The sequence below is a fragment of the Podarcis vaucheri genome (genome assembly GCF_965113315.1).
Source record: "Podarcis vaucheri genome assembly, chromosome: 15".
Classification (NCBI taxonomy): Eukaryota; Metazoa; Chordata; class Lepidosauria; order Squamata; family Lacertidae; genus Podarcis; species Podarcis vaucheri.
In genome coordinates, this window is record NC_138753.1 from 26,183,318 (window position 1) to 26,203,752 (window position 20,435).

At 46.9% G+C, this 20,435-nt stretch overlaps 1 protein-coding gene across 8 annotated transcripts in view; it reads left to right on the top strand.

The window, feature by feature from the left end:
• The window catches only part of DIXDC1 (DIX domain containing 1), an 84,732-nt gene extending 69,092 nt beyond the window's left edge, over positions 1-15,640 (top strand). For 7 of the 8 annotated variants that reach the window (XM_082200983.1, XM_082200981.1, XM_082200982.1 and 4 more), the window contains 13 exons: positions 1,107-1,196; positions 1,290-1,343; positions 3,412-3,462; positions 6,022-6,126; positions 7,003-7,056; positions 7,381-7,473; positions 7,575-7,646; positions 8,287-8,373; positions 8,518-8,679; positions 10,212-10,278; positions 12,253-12,361; positions 12,552-12,660; positions 15,506-15,640. In XM_082200983.1, the coding sequence (XP_082057109.1) occupies positions 1,107-1,196; positions 1,290-1,343; positions 3,412-3,462; positions 6,022-6,126; positions 7,003-7,056; positions 7,381-7,473; positions 7,575-7,646; positions 8,287-8,373; positions 8,518-8,679; positions 10,212-10,278; positions 12,253-12,361; positions 12,552-12,660; positions 15,506-15,586 (1,134 nt within the window). In that variant the 3' untranslated portion in view covers positions 15,587-15,640. Of the gene's footprint in view, positions 1-1,106; positions 1,197-1,289; positions 1,344-3,411; positions 3,463-6,021; positions 6,127-7,002; positions 7,057-7,331; positions 7,474-7,574; positions 7,647-8,286; positions 8,374-8,517; positions 8,680-10,211; positions 10,279-12,252; positions 12,362-12,551; positions 12,661-15,505 lie in introns of all 8 variants that reach the window. The other variant, XR_014214019.1, reaches the window with a different exon arrangement.
• The last annotated feature ends 4,795 nt before the right edge of the window (positions 15,641-20,435 follow it).

Consider the following 20,435-nt stretch of genomic DNA (forward strand, 5'->3'; position numbering starts at 1 on the left):
TGTGTTGGCAGCATCAAACAGGGCGGGCAGGAGGGTGCATTTGCAGCCGGCAGTGAACGGGAGACACAAAAGGCTCAAAAAGCAAGCAGGGCTGCTTGGTGCCCTGCTGAAAATCGATTGCTCACTGTACCCTCTGAGATCACGCACTCCCTTCTCTGGTTTTTCATGCTCCGGGAGCCAACGGGAGGCAGCTGGTACTCGGGGCAGCAGCTGCCTGGCATCGTGTCTCCCAGGAGAAGTGAGGAGGCAGCTGATCCCACTGTCCAGGAAATTGGATCTGAATAGTCAATTTTCCCCTTTAAAGCCTCTAGTTCACGAGGGTTTGATTGAAGGCCCAGGGCTTAGCATGTTTCTTTGGGAAGCAGGACAGTAGCAGCTCCCTGGTTGGTCCCGACTGGATATCTTGCTGGGCAAACTTTGGGAGCTCTTGGCATAGGGAATGCAAATATGTATGAGGTTGGCATTCTGCCAGGGTTGCCTCTCCCTTGGTTATATATCACACACATTCTGCCAACTTCGGAGTTTAGCCTTGCCGAATCTCAGTTGGACTGTCCCTGCCATTGGACAGCAGTGTTGCTTTCCAGTGCTCTCTGTGGGATCTAAGTAAAACAAAAATTCAGCCTGCAAAGTAAAGACTATTTGCTTTGCATCTTCCATATCTTAACTCCTGTCAGCTTCTGTCTCCTATAGTTGTTTTCATGCTCAGGTCTGTGGAATGGGAATAATTACAGTCTTAATTCACAGGGCTAGAATTGCGTCTGTCCAAAACAGCACTTATCCATACTCAGGTTCAAGTTAAAATAGATATCTCTTGGGAAACTAAGCTTGCTGTTTATACTGTTACGACTTTGAGGACTTGACTCCAAAAGGGCCTTAGCAGTCTGCCAAAAGCAGCACTCTTACTGCTTTCCCTTGTGTCCAAATACCGCTTTTAATGTCATCTGAGGACAGAATCCAGTTTTTGTGCTGTTGGGCACCAGTTGCTGAAACAGACAAGGTTGCACATCCCAGACAGGGCCTTTCCAGACGGGATTGAATTTCTCTCTGGCGCGTTTCCATGGAGGTCTCTGATTGGGCCTTTCCCTTTGCCTTTGTTGCTTTGCCAGGCCTTGCTGCTCAATGGGTCGTTACCTGAGGATGAGCAGGAAAGACTGTTTGTCCTTTGCGAACAAGATGCCTGCCCTGAAGAGCAGCTGGTAAGTCGGAAAGGCTTTTTCTCCGGAGAATCTTCTTTGTGTGTAGTATCTCTATGCAGGCACTGGTAAATAATTGCAATACTTTGCCTTCAGATCATAGTCCGAAGCCGTCTGGATCAGAGCATGGAGGAGAATCAAGAGCTGAAGGTAAGAAGAGGCAGACAGGATGCAAGGGAGAGGTTCCTGGGGCACCAGCTACTGAGCCACGTTCAGGGTCTGGTAGCTAACTTATAAAGCCCTGAACAACTTGGTACCAGGTTGCCTGAAAGACCGCCTGCTCCTTTATAAACCTGTAAGATTACTTAGATGGTTTGGGGAATTCTTACTTGTAACAGTAACAGACCCAACAAAACATCACAGGGTAGTTACCTGGAAATGGGCATTTTGCTCTAGTTCTGGACTTTGGACTACCCTTGCCTTTGCCATATAGGAAGCATCATCCACCAATTGTTTCAGACAAGGGGAGGCCCAAGAGGTTTGAATTTACTTACTGTATTTTTTGCTCTATAAGACTCACTTTTTCCCTCCTAAAAAATAAGGGGAAATGTGTGTGTGTCTTATGGAGCGAATGCAGGCTGTGCAGCTATCCCAGAAGCCAGAACAGCAAGTGGGATTGCTGCTTCCACTGCGCAGCGATCCCTCTTGCTGTTCTGGCTTCTGAGATTCAGAATATTTTTTTTCTTGTTTTTCTCCTCCAAAAACTAGGTGCGTCTTGTGGTCTGGTACGTCTTATAGAGTGAAAAATACAGTATTTACTTTTGCATTTTGCAAGCCGCTTAGTGGACCTGATGGTCAAGTACAGGATATATACCTAACTGTTGGGAGTGTCTGTGAGATGGGAAGCTTTCATCTGATTGCATTTTAAAAGTTCTCACTGGGTCATTTGTGTTTACACAGGAGGAGTTGAATGCTACATGCAGGGAAACGGTGGCTTTTTTTTGGGGGGGGGGTCTAACATGCAAATCCAAACCATTACAAATTTTCAGTGTGGGGCTATCCCAAGTGTGGGATCAAGGGCTATAAAGCATAACAAGGGACAAGGGACATGTCCTGGGGAAACACAGATATCCCCCGCCCCCGCTCCTGCCCCCTCAGGATGCCCTTGCATTCACTGAGGGAAGCAAACCATGCAAACTGCACAGACCATGCTCATCCTGAACCACTTCAGTTCTGGTCATCAGCAACCGCATCCCTTGGCAACAACCAGACCTGGACTGTGGGAACCAGCTGCAGTGAGGGAGCATGCCTAGCACTAGAAATTACCGTATTTTTTGCACCATAACACTCACTTTTTTCCTCCTAGAAAGTAAGGGGAAATGTCTGTGCGTGTTATGGAGGGAATGCCTACGGGTGGCATGCCTACGGATTTCCCTCCTCTAAAAACTACGTGTGTGTTATGGTCAGGTGCGTGTTATAGAGCGAAAAATATGGTATATCCCACGAGAGCTCTTTACAAATTTCTTAACATAAAGCTTAAGTTCCCCATGTGTTTTCAGGTTTTCCCATGGACAACTGTGTGGGCTATACTTCTGCACTGGGCTTTACTGCATTCATGGCTTTCTGTAGTTAATTCTCCCCTTTTATCGTGTGATTCTGGTTGCCCAAATTTCTGCACCCTCTCCTTTTCTCCCCTGTTAACAACATCCTTTCTTCAGCAACTAAGAGAAGCCTAACTCTGCAAGGTGTTCTTGAAGCCTACTTAACGCTGAAAAGTTACGCTGTATTTGGAGAACTAATGGGGGCATTAGTTAAGATTTCTAGCCATGTCTAAGTGTATTCACACTTTCATTGGCAAGATGAAAGCAGCTCAGGAAAAGGCAATTCTGTCATGTCTGTCTCATCTGGGGCCCATGCAGAAGTTGGCAGCGAGCCCAGGACTCTCACTGGAAGCTACATGCTCAGCACTGGGCCGAAAGAGAGATTTTGAGGGATTGTCGGTTTTTCCCGTTTCCCGTTTAATGTCGAGTCCTTAAGGGAGCAGGCGGTGCCCAGGGGGGCATTCATTCAGGCATTGATTTCTTCTTGGTTCCTTCAGGCTCATTAAAACAGGTCCTGTACAAAATTCCATTTGATTTTCAAGCATGAAAGAGGGTTTCTTTAAAACATTTTCAGGGGGGGGGGAGGATGAGCAGTGAAGGGAGGTGGGAGAGGCAGCATTGATTTTGAGACAGTGACATCAGGATGTCATTGCAACCTCACTTTGTTCAACTTGCAGAAAGAGTTGCAGAGGCACAAGCAAGAAGCAAGAAGCCTGCAAGGGGTAAAGGTGAGACAATAAAGTTTAAAATATTGGCTAAGGCCTATTGTTGCAGTTTGGCGTGATTGGGGAAGAAGTGCAGAAATGGCTCACCCAACCTTAATGTTGGGTCATGCTTGCTTTTCAAAGAATCTTCTTTTGCACATCTGAGAATCTAAATCATGGGTGGGCAAGCTAAGGCCTGGGGGCCAGATCTGGCCCAATCGCCTTCTAAATCCAGCCCGCGGATGGTCCAGGAATCAGCGTGTTTTTACATGAGTAGAATGTGTGCTTTTATTTAAAATGCATCTCTGGATTATTTGTGGGGCATAGGAATTTGTTCATATTATTTTTTTCAAAATATAGTCTGGCCCCCCACAAGGTCTGAGGGACAGTGGACCAGTCCCCTGCTGAAAATTTTTGCTGACCCCTGATCTAAACCGCTAGCAATGTCTGGAACGGACTCGCAACTTTCATTCTCTCTGTGAGCAGTGCAGAGTTTTAAAAGCAACCAACTGGAGGTGTTGAACCTTGAATTCTGCTTGCAAGTTTTTCACCCCAACAGGACCACTTCTGAACATTTTGTAATACACATCAATCCCCACCTGCCTATCCAAATGTACGCAGATGTTTGTAGCTGAAGATCTCTCACATTGGGATATATGGCGGGGTAAGGGGGGGAGATACTCCAACCAGGAAGATAAGTGTTACCTGTCTAAATGCCTCTCTCCATCAGGACTCCCCCAAGGAATGTGTCTTTTTGGTAGCACTCTATACCCCCCGCCCCCGGCTGCCTAGCGCGCTTGCCATTTCCCAGTTGGTGGATTGTCCAGAGGGAAATTAAAATGTGAAGAATAGCTGGAGAAAATGTGAAGGCGATTTGAGGAGCATTTGCATTTGTGCTGAATGTGCAAAAACTGATTTATGTGTCTGATTGCAAGTACTCTTGACGTTAATGTGGGTTTCTGCAAGCAGTTTGTAGGGTTAGAGGCAGCTTCTTCTTTGTTATTCAGTTTCCAAAGGACAAACTGAATAGGCAAGACTGGGAAAATCCCAGGGCCTGGTCACATCGACCTCTAAAAATGTTAAATTGTGATTCCCTACCGCCCCCCCCCCAAAAAAAAATGCTGGCAAAAAAAGAATGTAGAACAATATGTGACAGTACATGAACCTGATACTTAAAAATTAGATTATTGACTGTAAGGAGCTAAAACATTTAACCAGATCTGAGGACAGGTCATTCTGGGTGGACTGAAAGAACAATCAGTGATTCCCTAATAAATGCTGCCTTTGCCATTTGAAAAGTGCTGAGGATCAAGTGGAAGTAGGCAATTTGAAAGGGTCTACCAAGCAATGGGCTCTGCAGTCAACACTCATTGGTCAAAAACAGTCACATCCCCTCTGCACGGCAGTTTAAAAAGTCAGTGCTTGCTTTGAGGAAATGGTTGCACGAATCTGTCTTCTGAAGGTGAAGGTTGTTGCTTAATGGATCAGTGTACTCATTCTTAGGCGTACAACACACATCTGAGGAATCTGCAACAAATCTGTGTGCTGTGCTTGGATGCCTTCAGCTTGTTTATATCCCGGCCATGTGATAATCAGCTCCAGAGCAAGAGGTATTTTTAGTTCTGCCTCCTCACCTGATGTTGCTGGAGGAGGAAACCTGTGAGAAACACGAAGGGAGAGTTGTGGAAATGTATCCTGGCTTGGGCAGATACAGCAGGATTGCAGGGCAATGTGGTTCTCAGAGCTTAGCTAGCTCAAATCCCATGGTATTCCCCGGGCCATTAGGCTTTAAATTGCATGCATGTTTCACATTCATTTTACTACATGTGTCTTGCTATGGTTTAAGTATTTTGAGATCTTTATTTGGTCTACTAGCAGCCCTCAAAACAAGTGTCTCAAACAATATCTATGCCCGAATTAAAGGCAATTTTGGTAAAGCAGTTCAGATCCTACCAGGCTACAGTACATGTTGCATCGATAATATCGGGATGGTCACAGCTTCCCTATCTCTGCTACAGAGATTAGGATTGAGAATCTTCATATAGTGATACTCTGAATGTTACGTTCTCAGCTTTTCAGCCCTGGTAGATGTTTACATCTTTGAGTGGGCACTAGGGTACTCCTAGGTGAGTGTTGTATAGTTCTGCTCACTTGAAGACACAATGGTAGCTTCTCCTTCATGGATTGTGTAGGTGGTCACTGAGTGGTGGCCGTAGGAATTGACTCTGGGCCGCACAAAAGAACCTCCAAAGGCACATATTTTTGCCCATATTTTTATCACTTCAGCTGCCTGAGCAGCCCTGGGGACAGATATACCTTTTGAGATGCTGACTGCTGGCTGGAGTGTGGTGAGATCCTGGAGTTTGGTCTAAACAGTTCACCTGGGTTGGCCTGCGTAGTTCTCTTCCTGTAGCCACTGTGCTCTTGCCTTCTGCACCTCCCTTCCTTTTCTCTTCACATTTAAGTCTGTAGGTTCTTTACACTGCACATTTCCTCAGAAGTAAGTCTGAGTGCAATTATACTTGCTTCCTAGCAAATGTTCCAGGATGGCAGCCTGAAGTGGGTGCGTTTTATTTTCCCCAGGATGCCTTGCAGCAGCGGTTGGCCCAACAGGATGCTCTGATTCTTCAGATAAAGCAAGAGTTGCTTAGAGCAAACATGGACAAGGAGGAACTGCATAGCCAAAATGTGAGTGGCCGTTTTGTGTTGCAGCGTCACAGGTGAGGTTTCCTCTCTGGAAACTGAAGCTCATGGGACTTGTGGGAGCAGTTGTAGCGGGAGAGCATGCACTTTTCCTGCAGATGGTTCCAGATTGAATCATTAGCCTCTCCGGGGTGTGTGTGTGTGTGTGTGTGTGTGTAGAGCCACAACAAGTCAGAGTAAACAATACTGGGATAAGTGCACAAGTAATTGTGTGCAGGCATAAGGCAACTCCCTGTGTTCCTGTAGGGGAGTTCCATGCCATACATTTAAAGCATGTGGCCTCCCCCTAAGAATCCTGGGAACTGGAGTTTCTCAGGGTGCTAGGAATTGAAGCTCTGTGAGGAATGAACTACAGTCCCCAGGATTCTTAGGGGGAAGCCGTGACTGTTAAAAATGCTGTAAATTAATATGGTGAGAGGGCAGGCTTGTGGGGAGTTGGGAGACCAGCCGTAACAAGACTGCTTGGGGGAAATTTCATTGCTACAGCTCAGTGGCCTAATTAATGCCTTCTGTAGCCCATTCTCTTCCTGAGGGATCGATGTATGTAGCTATTTGCATTTTCCAAAATCACTTCGTCTAGTGAGAAGGGAGAATGGCTTCCCTAGTGTACTTGGCGGTAAAGGATGGCGCAGACCTGTAAATCCTTTACTTCACAGCCAGGGCTGCTTTAGCTTCAGAGCTGAGCTAGAGCCACCCTGTAAATTCAAAATGGAGGAAGCGTCAGTGCCCAAGGAAGGGCCAGGGAACAACAGGGGCCTCTGTGTGTGTCATGGCACATTTTGTAGAGTGTTGCACTGGGTCTCCAGAGCCAGGGGGTGCAAACAGCACACCTAGCTCACTATTCAGTTGTTTCTTATGCAGGCTGATCTACAGAGGAAAGTAGAAGAGCGGAATCAACTTCTCGCCGAATACAAAGTAAGAAAATCTTCCTTCCTCTCTGGGGTTGAGAGGGGACATACTGCCCAGATCACACTTGCAGTGTAACTGGGAAATCCTCCTCACGTGCCCTTATAATTCTGCCTCTCTCCCATTCCCTTACCTGTAGCTGGGTTGTGCTACTGAGTCTCTCCATTATCCAGGCAGCCCAGTGTGCTGGGTGCCCAGCTGATCTTTCCTCTCCGAAGAAAGCCGTGTAGCAACAGCTGCGTGGCCTCTGCTGACCTTTGCCCCCCAACTTTGCTCCCATCCAGTGCAAGCCTCCTTCCCCTGCTGATGACCCCAATTCCCACTGTGTTGCAGAAGGAGCTGAGCCAGAAGGATCGGCACTTGCACCAGCACCAGGCCAAGATGGAGGAGATGCTGCGGCAGCTCTCCGAGGCCAGCTATCACCAGGTACCGGCACCCCCCCCCTGCCCTGCTGCCGCCACCAGTCCCCGTTCATGTCCCAGGCCACTTGGTTGTGTTGCTTGCTGATCCATTTCTTCTGCATGCAGGCGGAGCTGGAGCGAGAGCTGGAGCACAAAGAAGCTCTGTTGGCTCAGTGTATGAAGAAGGATGCAAAAGAGGTGTGTGAAACAGCAGCAGAACTTCATTGTTTGCCTTTTGCAAGTGTGGCTTTTTGCTGTTCCAGCATAATAATAATAATAATAATAATAATAATAATAATAATAACCTCTGATTACACTGCAGTTAGACTGGAAGCAGCTGCAGCAGCATCATTGGATGGAAACAGATGTAATAGAAAAGAGAAAAAGAGTTGAGGATTGAGCTTAGCTACCACCTAGCTCTGAAACTGAAATGACTGATGTGCGTATCAGCAAATTGAACTCTTGCTCTGTTGTGAGACCTCCCCTAAAAATGATGGTGGATTCTCTGGCTTAAAAAAAGAAAAGAAAATCACATGTACTCATTTGAAGCGTTATTAATTATTTTTAATGTGCAAAACTGCTCTGGGAATTTGGGAGGTGGTGACAGCGTGGACACCAGCCAATAAACACAATGTACAGCTGGTTTCTGCTACAAACTTGCAGGACCACTTCATGAAAGTGCTTCCAAAAATGGACTTCGCTCCTCTATAAATCTTCTGCCTTCACTGTGGAAGACCCCCAGAATATGGTGGCAAATGAGGCTGGGTCTGTAATCCATTCTTAGCTCTGTCTCCTTGCCTGTGGCCACAAAAGTTTTTCTTTCTTTCACGCCAACCAGGTGATAGTCTACAGCAATCACGGCTCTCAGAGCAACGGCTTCCTGCAGACGTCAGGAAAAGGAGCTGCTTCTACAGCACACAGAGGGGTAAGTTACTTCTTTCTCCTTCTCTTGGGGCTCCATGGAGGCTTTGCAAGCCACCTGCTGGAAGGGCTCAGGGGTATTGCAGGGCAGAGCCTCTCAGAGAAGCCAGGCTTGCTTCCTCCTGATCTCTCCTGATCTCCTGGACAGACCAACGACCTGCAGTTGGTGCGCGAGGCCCTGCGCAGCTTGCGGAACAGCTTCAGCGGCCACGACCCCCAGCACCATACCATCGACAGCCTGGAGCAGGGCATCTCCAGCCTGATGGAGAGGCTGCACCGCATGGAGATGCAGAAGAGGCAAGAGAGGAGGGTAAGAGGCGCTCCTGGGTCATGCTGGGGCGATGTTGCCTCTTTCTGCACCATTTGTGGCTTGTGGGTTTACCTGCACATGGGGCCTGGAGGAGTCACTTCTCCGTAAGCGCCTTTGCCCTGCATGGACAGACCATGTGCCCATGACACTTTACAGTGAAGAGGGGGTAATAAAGTACATTATTATTATCATCATCATCATCTCTGCTATGAGCCCCTCCTTCTGCCATGCATGCTCCAGCAGCTGTAGGCTAAGTTCAGGGCATGTGCACTACTTTCTGGAGTCCTAGAAAAAGCACTGTGTGAGACTGTTATGGGTTGAGACTTGCATTGTGACAAAGGGGGAGTTTGCAGCCGCCTGATTCACCCTGGAGGGATTCTTGAGGTAGGGGACGTAGCGATGCATGCTGTTGTAAAGCACTAGCTCCACCAAAAACGAATGCTTTTCCAGGCACTGCCTGGGATGTGTCTGGGATTTAGGAGTCTTGGCTTTGATCTTGCGTTTTGTGGTGTGTCAATTTCAGGCTTCACGGCTTAGTTGCAGCTGGGCTATATTACGCCAGGCAAATATGTCCAAGGAGATGGGAGTGTTGGTTCCTGCTCCTGACTCTCACAAGCTTGCTGCGCCCTCCCTCCTTTAACAGGCCTCTTGCCGCTGTCCCCTTCGAGGTTCCTCCTCTAGGAAGCCTTGAGGGCGACTTTGTCACAAGCTGTGAAACGGCTAAAGGGCCGCCAGCTGCTGCCATTGCTGTAGGGCTTTTCAGTCGCTCACATCACTGGATGCTGTCCTTGGCGGGGGTCATTTTTGAGCAGGCTCATGCTGACATTACAGCGGCACATGCTCCCTTTGTCCCAATTGGTGCGCACACTTGCGCATGGTCCTTTAATCAGTTTAACCCATCTGTTGTTTTCCTCTCTGCTGACCTTTAAGATGGAGCCCCTCGCGGTTGTAGCTGCTACTCGGCAGGCAAACCTGCCTTGCCTCTCAAGCCCTCAAGTCTCCTGAGCCTCTGTGATGTTTGCTCAGCTCAGCAATGCAAGAACCGGTAAATGGTTGCCCTGCATTGGAATAGTAAAAGTAGGCCCTTCTGTCAGAGCTTTAAAGTAGATTCTTCAAGACTCTCCAGGAGCAACAATGTGGTGTAGTAGTTAAGAGCAGTAGACTCGTAATCTGGTGAACCGGGTTCGCGTCTCCACTCCTACACATGCAGCTGCTGGGTGACCTTGGGCCAGTCACATTCTTTGAAGTCTCTCAGCCCCACTCATCTCACAGAGTGTTTGTTGTGGGGGAGGAAGGGAAAGGAGAATGTTAGCCGCTTTGAGACTCCTTAAAGGGAGTGAAAGGCGGGATATCAAATCCAAACTCTTCTTCTTCTTCAACAAGAAGAGACAATTTGCAAGTCATTTCTGTCCTTGGATTCCCAACTCCAGAACCTATTTGTGATGCCAGGGCTCAGTCCTGAAATCTTAATAGTAATAATAATAATGTGCCTATGAGCATGTACAGAGTTTCTTTCTGGTTTCCCCCTCTAGATCCAAGGAAAATCACCTGCCGGCCACGCCACGAACGAGTACCGAGAGTCCTGGCCCTCCAACTCCAGTGAGTGCAGTTCTCTCATTCCAGACGGAAATGTCCTGCTTCAGGTCTAGACTGTCAGTATTTTGTGGGAAGGATTCAGTTACATTCCAGAAAAGCAGAGTTGCACCGTTCAAGTGCATTCAAGCGCTCTTGTCGCTCTAGCACTCCACTTCCAAAAAAGAATGGACCTTTTGTGGTTAGGAAAGTGATGGGGAAATATCTCTGGAAAGTGTAGGATGGACAAATGGTTAACAGGAAGGCGTGTAAACACCTTGCAAGCAAATTCTGATGGATGTTCATTAACATACTGGTATAACCTTCTTGGTTCCCAGACTGTGGAACTCCCTCCCTAAAAAAGCTAGACTGGCTCCCTCCTTGCTGTTCTTCCACTGGCAGGTGAAGAGCATCTTGTTCCAACAGGCTTTTGGGAACTGGCTGCTTTATTGAAAGGGCTGGTGCTGTGCTGTTTTTATTGTAATTATTTGTATGCTTTGAACAGGTTTTATATGTGTATATAGTTATAATTTTATTCATGTTTAATTGTTTTTTTAATTATTGCTCTTTCTATGTTTTTAGCAATTCTTGTTTTTATCTGTAAGCTGCGCTGAGTTCCATTACGGCAAAAAGGCGGGGTATAAATAAACTAATAATAATAATAATACTGCCCCGCAGACAAATCAGAACAAATGCTCATTTGTCTAACCTCAGTGTAGATTTTGTGCAAGCAAATTGGGACAAATGCAGAATAAATCTGGAGGAGCTGCCAGATACTCTGGAACAGAGGCTGTTTAGCAGGGATGCTTTGGGAAATCTGGGCAGGTCTTGCTCCTCCTCACTCTCTCCCTAGACCTGCTCACCCTCCTACTCGCTCCTTTGCCTTGGACTGTTTCTTTCACCAGCTTCACTTGAAACTAAGAGCTTGCCAAGGTGCAGTTGTTGGCACAAAGCAGACTGCTTCGGTCTCTGGACACTACTGCAGCATAAATAATGAACAACTCCAATTAATATTTACTCTTAACACCAAGCAGAAAACACCACCTTATTCTCTGAGGCCTTGCAGTGTCTTACTGCAAACAGGTTCTGCCATCTAGTGGTCACAGTTGGCAGTGGTGCCTCTCTTTGCCTTGGTCCCCAGTCATTGCAGCTGGATTTTAAAAAATTGGGCATCTCCTATCTCATTCTGGGTGGCCTTCCCCGCCATCATTGCATTGCATCTATAAAACAGAAGAGTTTTTGCATTATGAGAATTCTTAGGCTGGTAACAAGCCAAGCCTTTAGACCGGAGAAGTTCAGGCATAGCTGGCATCTGTACCTGCCTGATCCATGCTCACCCCTACCTACACTGGAGATTGTGAGTTGTGTGCAGTGGCAGACAGGAATAAAGCTGCCTCATGTTCCTGGACAAATTGGCTTGTTGAATCCCAAACCCTCCTCCCACATCCAGTTTGTTGGAAACAGCATAGATGTAGCATGAGGGACGTACACCTGCATGACTATTCCAAAAGCAGGGAGAGATGTATGTGCTGTGTAACCCTTGATAGGCAGGTGTGCCTGCAGCTTCTCCCCATGCCAATTCTCTGCTTATCCACATCAGAAGTAGTGTTAGTTTTGGGGCCAGTGGAGGCATAGCAGGAGTTGTGCTTTGAGACTGCAAAACAACAACAGGATTCTTGATTTTATCATTGGCTGGATTATTGCCAGTGACTCCAGAGACTGCAAGCAGGATGTTGCTGTTGTGGGAGAGGTGTTGTGTGGCCTGGGGTCTAATCCACTGGTGTTGTCCCTAAATGCTATTGGTGACAAACTCTGTAGAGGTGTGAAGTGTGTGTGTGTGTGTGTGTGTGTGTGTGTGTGTGTACACAAACAGAGAGAGAGATTTCTGTCAGGGTGGGGTCTCTAGCCCTTGATGTTAGGTGAGCTCTCACGTTTTCCTTCTCTAGCTTCTCTTTTAGAGTTGGAGGGCTATAATTTAACTGAGTCCGTCTGTCTTTGCAGAACTGCCTCATTCTCACAGCACCCCTGCAATGAGCAGCAGTGCCTGCACCAAAGTGCTCTACTTCACGGATCGCTCCCTCACACCTTTCATGGTGAACATACCAAAGAGGTGAGGCTGGCAGCCCTGCATCGTGTCTCTGTCATGGGGGGACTTAAGTCAGAATTTGTGCCTTTGTGGCATGTTCTTTCTCCCAGCATGCACTGCAACAGCCACTGCACCCAAGGGTCCCTGTGTCATTCTTGCCACAAGCTGACAGTGAGGCTGGCTCTACCTCTTTCCTACTCTTGTGTCTGTGCAGGTTAGGTGAGGTGACTCTAAGGGACTTCAAAGCAGCTATTGATCGGGAAGGAACACATCGCTACCACTTCAAAGCCCTAGATCCAGAATTTGGCACAGTAAAAGAGGAGGTATGTAATAGCCTCTCATTAGGACTTACGCTCACAGTTAATGTGTGACATGCCCACTTGTAGAGAGTGGCAAAATTGCAGTTGGTTGTGTGTGGGGATGGGGGAGAAGTTCAATTTTGTTTGCATCCCAGTGAAAGACTTCTTAATAAACACTTCTCGAACTGTAGTGGTTGGGAGTTACTCATGCGTAATCCTGCCCCGTTTGAGCATCGGATTGCCTGGTTAAACCCTCCGGACTGCACAGCCCATCTCAGCGTGGCTGCCCTTAGTCACTCGTAGAATCTGTCTGTGGGCGTTTCTTAAAGCGCTGCCAACATAAGAGTTGTTTGACGCCCAATCGTCTCCGCCTCTCACTGCGCGGGAGTCTCCTGCGCAGGGTGGGCGTGGGTAGCGGGGTGCTTGGGCTCTCCTCGCTAACTTCCAACGAAGAGTCCTGGAGCCCCTGCACCTCCCTGTCCCGTTGCTCTCCTGGATCCCTGGTGTTACACTCATTCTCTTCCCCTCCTTCCCAGCTGAGTCTCCCCCTAGCGCTGGGACCTTCTCCTGCAGAATCAGAGACCCTCTCCTTCTCCCGTGCCTCTGATGTCAGTTCCCTGACATGAACTAATACACAAACTGAAACACTGCTATCCTTTGAAATCTACACTTCTTTGAATTTTGCGATGGAGGCTTTCCAACCTGTGCAAAAATGCATGCATTAGGGGAAAGTCACTACAAATTAATGAAAAATACAAAAATGCATTAAGTTAGTTATAATTGCTTGCAAAATATATTGGGGGAAAGTGCGTACAAAAATGTGTTTTATTAGGAGAAACCTGCCCTAAACCATTGACCAATTTGCATGAGGATTAAAAAATAATTTCAAATTGCTGCAGAAACGAGGAGAGCTGAATTTAAGGTTGGAAAAATGGGAAATTGAGGGAAACTGAATTTGACATATTCCTCCATCCCTAATCATGTGGTCACTCTTTTTCATCTCTGTATTCTCATGCTTGGCCTGTGTCCTGTTGCGTGGAAGTCCCGAGGCAGAAAGGCTAGGGTTGGCCCAGGTGTGGGGTGTCATGTGGGTAAATCATTCAACCTTAAAGTACAACTGAAGAATGTTGCATAAAAGCAACCTGACTATTCAGCAGCCGCCCTCTAAGAGCATATAGGCAGAAAGTGAAGTCTCCAGACAAATCAGCTGATGAATGTCACCCAACCAATAAGAGTGCCAAAGATCTGGGAACTTGTCCTGTTTGATTTGGCTGGTAAGGACAGGTTTCTGCAGCGCTTGGCTTGGGTGATGTAACTGTAATAGCTAAAGGAGGTTAGGCTGTCATGTAGGGCAAGGACCTGCAATTTCTCTGAGCTTACAAGGCCCTGATCATCCTGCAAGCTTGCAGAATAAGCCTTCTGGTGCAAAACTTGTGAGATTCCCCAGAATGTGCAAAATAATCCGCTTGCACCTTAAAAAGGAGTGACTTTCTGGCTCTCGGTTTTTACAGGTGAATCTGAGTGCGGTGAACAGAGAATTGTGCTTGTGCTTGGAGGAGCTCAGCTCTGGCCCACCTACCCCCTTGCTGCCATGGGCTTCATTGTGTGAGGGCGTGGGCATGTCATCGTGTCTCAGGATCACCCCGTGAAAAGGAAAAACGTTAATAGTGTTGGGGCTCACTGGGATAACCATTTGACTGTCAACATGAGGGTGGCCTTTTGATCCCTCATAGGAATCCAGATACAGAGTTGAAAAGAGCAGCTTGCCCTACAGCAGTGATAGGGTACCCTTTCCATCCTGAGGGCCACATTCCCTCCTGGAAAGCCTTCCGAGGGCCGCATGCCAGTGTTGGGCATGGGCAGAGCAACAAATGCAAATTTTATCTTTGTACAGCAGGCTAGTTTGCGCATGCACATACGTTCTTTCTCTCTCCTCTACCCATGCAAGCAAGAGGCATTATAAGAGTTCAGGCATGTCCTGCACTAGCCCCCAGACCAGGGGTCTGCAACCCGCGGCTCCAGAGCCGCATGTGGCTCTTTTACACCTTTGCCGTGGCTCCGGGGTGGATACTAGCGAGGGGAGGAGGCGCATTGTGCGCCCCGGCACTCCCCACTGCGGCGGGCACTGTACTGGCTGTGACGTCGCATGGGGCGGTGCGTACGTTAGTCACGCACCGTCCCGACGTCACCTTCCCGCCCGCTACATTGTAAGGGGCATGTACGCTGGTCACTGCATTGAAAGGGGGCATGTACGCTGGTCACTGTTTTGAAGGGGAGTGAAGAACACACATACACAAAAAGGTAACTTGTTAATTTAACGTTTATTTCTATAAGGAGGAGTAATTCTGAGGGGTCAAACAAAGAAATAATAAAAAAGTGACAAAAAAGTTATTTTTATAATGACGAGTTTTGCGGCTCCCAGTTTTTTTTCCTTCGGAAACGGGTCCAAGTGGCTCTTTTTGTCTTAAAGGTTGCAGACCCCTGCCCCAGACACTCAAGGATGGTGCAAAGCAGAGATACTGAGGGGTGGGGACTGAGGAGAGTTCTGAGGGTCAGATACAGATGCTTGAGGAGCTGCATTTGGTTCCTGAGTCTGAGGGTCCCCATCCTTACCCTAAAGTCACCTGGTAGGTTTATGGCTGAGATAACATTTGCACTGAGGACTCCTGACATGCAGCTGGCTCTCTTAGCCACTGCGCCATGCCAGCAGGTGGCTGCTCAAAACACATCCTGAGACGTGCTTAGGGAGAAGAAACTTCAATCCACTCAAACTTGCAAGAACCGCTAGCCTTGGTGACTCTTGGCACAGGAACATCTGCACGTACCCTCATTTTGTTAACGAGTTTCTCTCGCTTTGCTTTTCTCACAGGTTTTCCATGACGACGACATCATCCCTGGGTGGGAGGGAAAGATTGTGGCATGGGTGGAAGAGGACCATGGGGAGAACTAATCAGAGACCACCCGAACTCTCTTTCCCGGGCGACCCCACCACTGGTCTGCTGCACTTCCTAGATACCGACCAAAAAGTGTGTGAACTGAGATGCATCTGTCTCGAAACTGCCAAAAGGAAGGAACGGACTTCTCTGCAAAATGACGGGTATAACGTTTTGCCACAAGCGAAGAGGATGTATGGCACTTGAGTTCCATGGCCAAATGTTGCGTTGTTTGAAAGTCCCATGGTGTGGGGAGTGGCCCTCCTCTCCTTTTCAGTCATTGTCAGCCTTAATGCTGTGCTTTTCCCTGCTTCCCCTTCCCCCTGCTGTCAGAGAATCCAGAGCATTTTCATTGGGAGACGTACAGTATTACAAGGAACCTTGCACTTAATGGCGGAAACTTAGAAACTGTCCTCTGGAGGCAGGCAGTGCTGTCGCAGCTACATTCTCCATATTGAAAGCTCTCGCCAGCCAATCATTCCAAATGACTCTGTGCCAGACAGACAGCATCGGGAGCCAACAAGACTTTCTTGAGAGAAAGAAGTGGGTTGGATTGTGGTTCAGATCATGAGTTGGGGTTGGGGTGTCTGCTTCTGCTCTTCTTGTTTCGCTCTCCTATCCTGGAACTCTTGAGGGACATGAAACGATAGTTGGATTGCTTTGGGGGGGGTATGGGTGAGGAGGGTTCTTTGCCCTTTCCTTCAACTGCCTTGTCACCCTCTTGCTTTCGTTTTGGCAGAGGAGGCCACAGAAGGTTCCACGTCTTTGTTTCTCCAGGGATCAAGTGGCAGAAGAGAGTCCAGTCCATACATTTGTTCTCTTAAACTCCAGTCCAAACAGTAGGAGAATGTAATGTGGGTCCCTCGGAAAGGGGGCTTCTCTGTCCTCTTCCACAAGTCAAGAATTCATGACTCTGCTTTTCTCTCATCACCATCTGAGTTCTTTTCCAATCAGCCTGTGCTGAAACTCATGTGGGACTGAGATCCCACTTTGCTGTTTCAATGCTATTTATTTTAAGTGGTTGGACAGTGGAATGCACATTGAACTGTTTCATGTGAGTCTCATTGCAAGTTTTCTAGTGAAAGTGTGTGACTGTGTGAAACCACCTTCGGGAAAGCCGAAAGGGAGCAAGGCATCAGGCACATAACCTCTCTGGTCCCCTGGTTTAAAACTGTTGCATACAATCGCCCCTCCTTGTGGTGGCTGTCTTTTTCCTCTACTGCCCATGGCGGTTCCCTTCCCTTTGGTTAAGGCGGGGTCAACTGGCTTGTTTGTCTCAAGCAGAATCTGCAGTTTTGCCCAGCGCCAGTCAGACCACTCTTCAAGTGTGGCGTGCAAAACGGGTGGTGTGTGCTTGCGGAGAACGAGTTAACCAGTTCTCTGAGCCACAGCAGGCACCACGAGCAGGGCAGCTGCATGAACTGGCTCTCAAGCATAACACACACACTTTTCATAGCATAATAAAGCTTGGACAGAAATTGTAGCCGTTAAGGTCAGTCGAGTTTAAATAAGTAGGTTTAAGTAAGAGTCTTTGGGGCACACCTACACATCATTTTGGGACGCATCCACTTGCTGCTTACATCTGTTCTCCACATGCCAAATTTGGTCTCCTGGTAGTCCAGCTGGCAATCAGTACTGCTTCATGTAACATGATACTTTTTAGCTTTTCTTGGATATGGACTTTCTGTGCTTCCAGCAATGAACTGGTGAGTGCAGGGGGTGCCTCTTGGTAAGTGCACCCATGGCATCACTGAACTGAAAAGCAGATGGCGAGTGGCAAAATCAGGAATATCACTCCAGCCCCACTCCATGTATCTGCATCTCGTCTTCCATCCAGCACAGTACTGTGCATTGAAGGTGGTTGCAGGCCTGCATGTCTCTGGTGCATGCACCAGCACTCTGAATGAACGTTTCTGTATGTCAGCCTGTTTCGTGTCCTTTTTCATGTGAGGCTGGACATTTGAAGGAAAACTTGGCTTTTATCATTTTATAGATTTTAAACATGTCCTTTTTGTAAACTTGTTCCTTTTTTTGGAATTATTTTGTATCCATTTGCATTGCTGTTGTTCAAGGATGGTGTATATTTTTATACCGGTGCAAGTATTATTCCCCTCTGTATATTTCTGCACACATGCTGAGCTGTATTTTACCCATTTTTCTAGAGGACGCTAGCAGGTTTTGTACAGCATCCTGTTAATGCCACTACCTCAAGTGGCTCCCATTACTAGGTTTACTTTACTATGAAGGTATTACAGATTCCTAATGGTTTTATATTTTGCCAGCCCTTTTCTTGTACTGATTGTGTTTTCTGTGTTGTTGGTCTTCCCAATGCCCTCAGTGTACAGAAAGTGCAGTAGTGCCTTTCTAAACCCTGCCCTCATTAGAATCCGTGTCTGCTGTTAGCAATTCAGAGTGCAATCCTTGTTGTCCTTCAGAACAGCAACTACCAAGCTAGCTTTTGGAGGTGAGAGCTTATTACTAAATGGGAAGAAACAGGGTTCCTCTCCCCTGATAAAGAAAGACTTCCTTCTCATGGAATTACTGTTTTTTCTGTTGCATGAATTTTAGTAGATTGCGAAAAGGCAGCATGGAATTATATTTACTAAACAAAGAGACAGAGAAGAATTGTCCAGTGGTTTGTTTTTTCACAGGAAGAGTTAAGCTTTTAAGCTCAAACTTGTACTCACTTCTCATCAACTTAACTTCAGTTTAATTGAACCAATTTTTCCTTTTCAGACAGGCTTCTTGGCAGAAATGTGGCTATGGTGGCGAGAGGGAGCAAAGAATATCCTGGTTCAGGGGGTCACCTCAGGAAAGACCTAAGGACTCTGGTTGGCTGCAGTCCTACATACTATTGGGCTATTTTAATACTGTGAACCCCAGTGGGATTTAGTTATCCAAAGTAGGTTCAGGGTTTCAGCCTCAGTCTTGTAGCATTAAGGTTGAAGTTGTTGCTTGCATTTTCCTAAGACTATCACCACTCTTTCATATCAGTGTTGTCCTCTTTCTACAAAACACCTAGTTTTACTTTGTTTCTGCAGTTACACCAAAGGTGTATCTACATGGCTGAGGCTGATGTAAAACTGGCTTAGGTGCCATCACACTCTAACTACCAGAGAACCACAGGAAAGTATATAGGCATCTCTTCACTATCTGAACTACAGATCCCTCAAGTCTTTGGGGGTAAGCAGCAATATATTGCTTAAATTGTATGAAAGTTTGTCATGTAGATATGCTCCACATTTACCGTCACCTTATAAGGATGAGGAGCATTGGGGAGGTACAAAATAGGCCTGAAATAAAATTAATCATTCATGGAATCACGGGGGCAATTGTATTTCCCAACTGGGTGCCTCTCAGTATTTTGGACTACAACTTCTGTGGCTAATGGGAGTTGTAGTCAAAAACATCAAGTTAGGGAAGGCTGTATTTGAGACTGAAAAGTAGGGAGAAGTTCTTGGTTTTTCTTCTCAACATATCTATGCCTGATTTTTACACAAACTCTAGAGATGTTCTGCTTCCTTTTGAAATTCCTCTTTTGAGTTCCTATCCTTGCAGCATGTCCCATGCAAGCTATGTATAAAATGCTCTATATTTTGTATAGAAATTCTGAAGTCTGCAGTCATTACTATTACGAGGGGGGTTGCTCTCACAAGCTCCTCCCTGCACATTGCTGGCCAAGAGAGACCTGAAGCTTGTTTGTGTGCTGCAACAGTTAAACATACTTTGGATTTGTGGACCGAGACTTTAAAGAAAAAAATAACCTCCAATAAAGAGAGTTCACAAACCCAGGTCTGATTTGCATTTTTGTGTGTGCAGCGGAGGGGTGTGTGTGAAAAACTTGCTAGGTGCACTGAGCATCACATAAGACATGCTTCCTGTATGTCAACAGGTGTGTACTGTACTTGAGGGAAGGACCCTTTGGCAAGCTCTGAGGCTGCCATAGGAGGTGCTGCTGCCTGGGTCTGGTGTGAGAAGGAAGTCAGCCAACTAAGGAAACGGAGGCCATTTCCTCCATCCTGATATGTCTGGCAAAGGGAGGAACTTCAATTTCAATCTCAAGCATCAGTGCCAGCCCAAGCAACCTGCTTCATTTTTCAGCAAGAAATAGTGAAAGGAAAACCTGCCTGCTACATAGTGCTTAGTAGTGGGTGTGAGTTACAGCTGCTTTCTCAGATGTGTCAGCAAATCCAAGGAACTGGCAGCATTGTACTAGTAGTATTTGATGTGTGTTGAAGCAGCTGTGTTTGGAAGAAGAAAATGCCCCAAGGCTTGTACCTCTCAAAACACACACACACACACACACACACACACACACACACAGAGCCAGCATCAGGTATGATCTTAAACCACCCACTAAAGCCTCCACCCTCCAGTCACCAGCTTCTTTAATTCTTTTGGCAGCTAAAACCCAGCACACCCACTAATCAGTAACTTTTTAAATCAGGGGTTTTTTTTAAACCTGCAATTATTCTATAGCAAAATAAAATAATTCCTTCCAGTAGCACCTTAAGAGACCAACTAAGTTCGTTATTGGTATGAGCTTTCGTGTGCATGCACACTTCATTCTATAGTAAATTTAGCCAGATCCATTGAGAGATTAAACACCTTTCCGCTTCAAAAGGGGAAACAGTTGTAGTTTGCCAGCACACTTTGTTCAGAGGCTGTCTTTTGCCAGGACTGTCTCTTGCCAAGTAAAGGAGCACAGTTCACAGAAAGACAGAAGAGCTTTCAGCGCCATCGTACTTGTGTGTAGGTAAAAGGTTACAGGGATTCCTCGGGGCAGCAAACCTCGGTGTGAGAATTTCACCCACTCGTTCGTTCATTCATTCGCCAGTGGCTCGGGGCTGGCTGCGCGCGCAGCCT